The following is a 3,096-nucleotide window of genomic DNA, read 5'->3' on the forward strand; positions in this document are numbered from 1 at the left end:
CTCATTGGATCAACTTTCAGGTCTCTCGGGCAAGGGGCTGTGCGGTGCGGGAAGGAATCTTTCAGTCTCGTCAAAGACCGTCTTGGTTCGGCTTTCATCACTGATGGCGTAGGGCACTCGATGGTGAGTAGCATCATAAATGGTACTAATCCTTATCGCCTTGTGCTTCCAGTTGTCTATCTGTACATACGTCTTCTCCCTCGGTATAGGGATAGCAGCATGGGTGTGGTTGGACGAGGCACAGGGCTACCAGACTCTCACTGAGCTCAATTGGTATCTCCTAATTCCAGTGCTTCTACTCTTTGCAGGATTAATATCCTGTCCAGTGATCACTATCGTCTTAATATCGTGGCTAGCACCGACCTTGCATATTTGGACATGTGGTAAGGACGGTTGTAACACGAGTAACCAAGTACATGCCCAACAGGCTGTCAACTCCGTCACTGGGGCCCTTTTCATTGGTTCTGTCTGCTACTCCTTCTTCCATTTCCTGGCCGATGTCATGTTATCCTGTATCGACACTATATTCTTTTGCTTCGCTATCGAAGCTGATGCGGATGTCTACCAAGGCCGGTTCGAGCACTCAGTTTACATGGTTCTTAAAGACGATATGAAGGATGGTCGCGAGGTCCCTATGTATAAGACAGATGCTCGTCCTTTAGAGGAGTATGAGATGGCACCCGTAAGGCATTCAACTCAACCGCCGGCTTACTCGCCGGATTTCAATCAACCCAGCGCTGGCCCGAATCCAAGATCCCAGGCCACAGTGGGGTACCAAGGACCTGTGCGTCCAGGTGGAGATAGGATATCATATGTATGAAGCCTATGTTAATTGATCCCATTTTAATGAAGTTATGACGGTAGAAGGGTCTTGTCATTGTAGGAAGCTCCAAAGTAGTCTGCCTCTTCACCGTATTGGATTTGAGTGGGAAGAGTAGGGCTCACAGTGTTTCTGGAATCAGTATTGGCGCCCACAGTCTTTGCTGTGTATGCGAGTAAGTTCCCGCAACATGAGTTCGTCACCACTTACGGGGAGCACGAGCGCCTCTCCGAAACGAGCTAGTCTGTCGAGGAAGCGTTTCATCCTACCAAATTCTTACAGAGAGTAGTAGAAGCATGAGCTGGCCCTAATAAGACTTTGGCACTCTAGTGAGCAGGTATGATGAGAACGGCGACATGAGGAGTTGGTCGGTATCGTTTAGTAACCCTAAGAACCAGGCGACCTTCCGTAAGAAGTATGTGTGGACTCTTATGGTGATACTACTGCGTACCTCTAGCTCGTTACAGTGTGTTCTAGGTTATCGATCCTGCAGGGGTGGAGTACTCTAGCCGAAAGTCCTATGGGGACTGCAAGCTGCTCCGACGAGAGCTGGCCCGGTCATTCCCGGCAGCCTTCCTCCCTCCGCTGGCTGATAAGACCACCTATTGCGCCATGGGAAAGACCAAGGCCGACTCTGAATCTATGGTGCTCTCGAAATTCATCCAGCGCTGCACGCAACGGTCGAATATCGGCCGCTCCCAAGTGTTCCTCACTTTCCTACGACATGATGGTCATCAGTGGGAGCAGGCCGCGAAGAAGGAGTTCGCCACGAGAGGCGTTACACAGCTCTGTCGGCAGTATCGGGACTCCTTCCCTGATCGTGAACTGCCAGAGTTCGATCCTGAGAGGGATATCGCGAGGAATGAGGGGGTGGAGGATCGACTGGGGGCGGCAAGGGCATTCTTGAAAGAGCATTCTGCCGCTCTTAAGAAGCTCCTACGCAATATGGAGCGTGCGGATGCCAAACTGAAGGCTGCAACCAAGGTAAGCGCCAGTGTAGTGTGGAAGCGTATCGTGGAGACTTTCAGGCTCTCGCTGATGCTGCTTCGGAGTCCGAGGAAATAAAGGATAACCAGGGCAGACGAGTTGATGTGAGACGGAGAGTTGCCGGTGGTCGTCTATACGTGTAGTCTGTCAGTTACTCACGACACCAGTCGGTGCTGGAGTCGTGAACAGGCATCCGGATACCTTTAACCGTGTGGGTCTATCGGCCGCTTTGATGGGCTGCAAAGGGGAGCCTGGTCTTTTGGGTGCCGACACTCATCTGGGTATGCTTATTCAAGGCGTCCAGGATGAGCTAGCAGACTGTCGAGCGATGGAAGCTTCTCTGGTCCAGATAGAAGATCTACGGCGTACGGCGCGGAAACTAGAGGGCAAGTTGAATTCTCAAAAGGGCAAGACGAATACGAAACTGCCAGTGGAAGCACTCCAGTTGGAGGCTGCTAGCGCCCTGGACTTCGAGTGGATCGCTAAATGCAACGCTGCAGTGTATGAGGTCCCCGAGTTCATACAGAGAAAGGTACTATTACCCGGGACCAGATGTCGGCTGAGGATCCTCTCCAGCAGCAGCTCTCGTGGGTGATGGTGTTTATCTTGATCTGTAATTGAAGTTTTACTTTTTTAATTCTAGCAGCATAGACGTCGTCCTAGTTGGTTATTGAACACTCTGTAATGTGTTACATTTTCATAAGACTGCTATGGAGCTGGGCTATCAGTGACGATCCAAGGTCTCCTATCAGGTGGCATCCTACAATAAGATGGCCTTAGAGTGGGTTGACACTGTAAGAGGGCCAGATAGTATCATTTCTCGGACACTCAAGTTGGAGGCCGATGTGGCTCCTCGGCAGTCCTATGATGATGACGATGATGATGAGATTGACATTCCAGTCGAAGTGGCCGGCACCGAAATCAGATGATTCTCCTGAGGTGTGGTAGGACCACCAGCAGGTGTCTATAAACTTGATGATAGCATTCTGTTTTGTATTTTATAGCAACTCTTTTCTGGTCTGAGAATGTACGGTAAGTTTCTTAGCACATTGTCCGTTTCCTTTAGTACCGGAGTACTGCGTTGGAACTTGCCAACTCGTCCCAGTAGTGTTTTTTTGTTTCCCGTCATGTCCAACACCCAAGATGCTTGCTCGCCCCTCAACCAGGACCTCAGTTGCCCGAAGTGCACCATCTGAGCCCCCGAGCCGCGGACTCGCCCACCCTGCAGGGTCTGCGGACTGGCAGAGCCCCACCTCAGAGTGGAAGTCCGCAGCTTGTCTGATGATGAG

At 51.0% G+C, this 3,096-nt stretch overlaps 1 protein-coding gene across 1 annotated transcript; it reads left to right on the plus strand.

Moving 5' to 3' along the window:
• Positions 1-139: 139 nt before the first annotated feature.
• On the plus strand, positions 140-2,544 carry Pmar_PMAR019418 (hypothetical protein; the record flags this gene model as incomplete). The annotated part of the gene is made up of 5 exons (XM_002787144.1): positions 140-666; positions 1,158-1,254; positions 1,298-1,804; positions 1,849-1,911; positions 1,959-2,544. 5 exons carry the CDS (start codon positions 140-142, stop codon positions 2,400-2,402), a joined length of 1,638 nt encoding a protein of 545 aa, XP_002787190.1. The 3' UTR covers positions 2,403-2,544.
• Positions 2,545-3,096: the final 552 nt, after the last annotated feature.

Source organism: Perkinsus marinus (assembly GCF_000006405.1).
Source record: "Perkinsus marinus ATCC 50983 genomic scaffold scf_1104296930254, whole genome shotgun sequence".
NCBI lineage: Eukaryota > Perkinsozoa > Perkinsida > Perkinsidae > Perkinsus > Perkinsus marinus.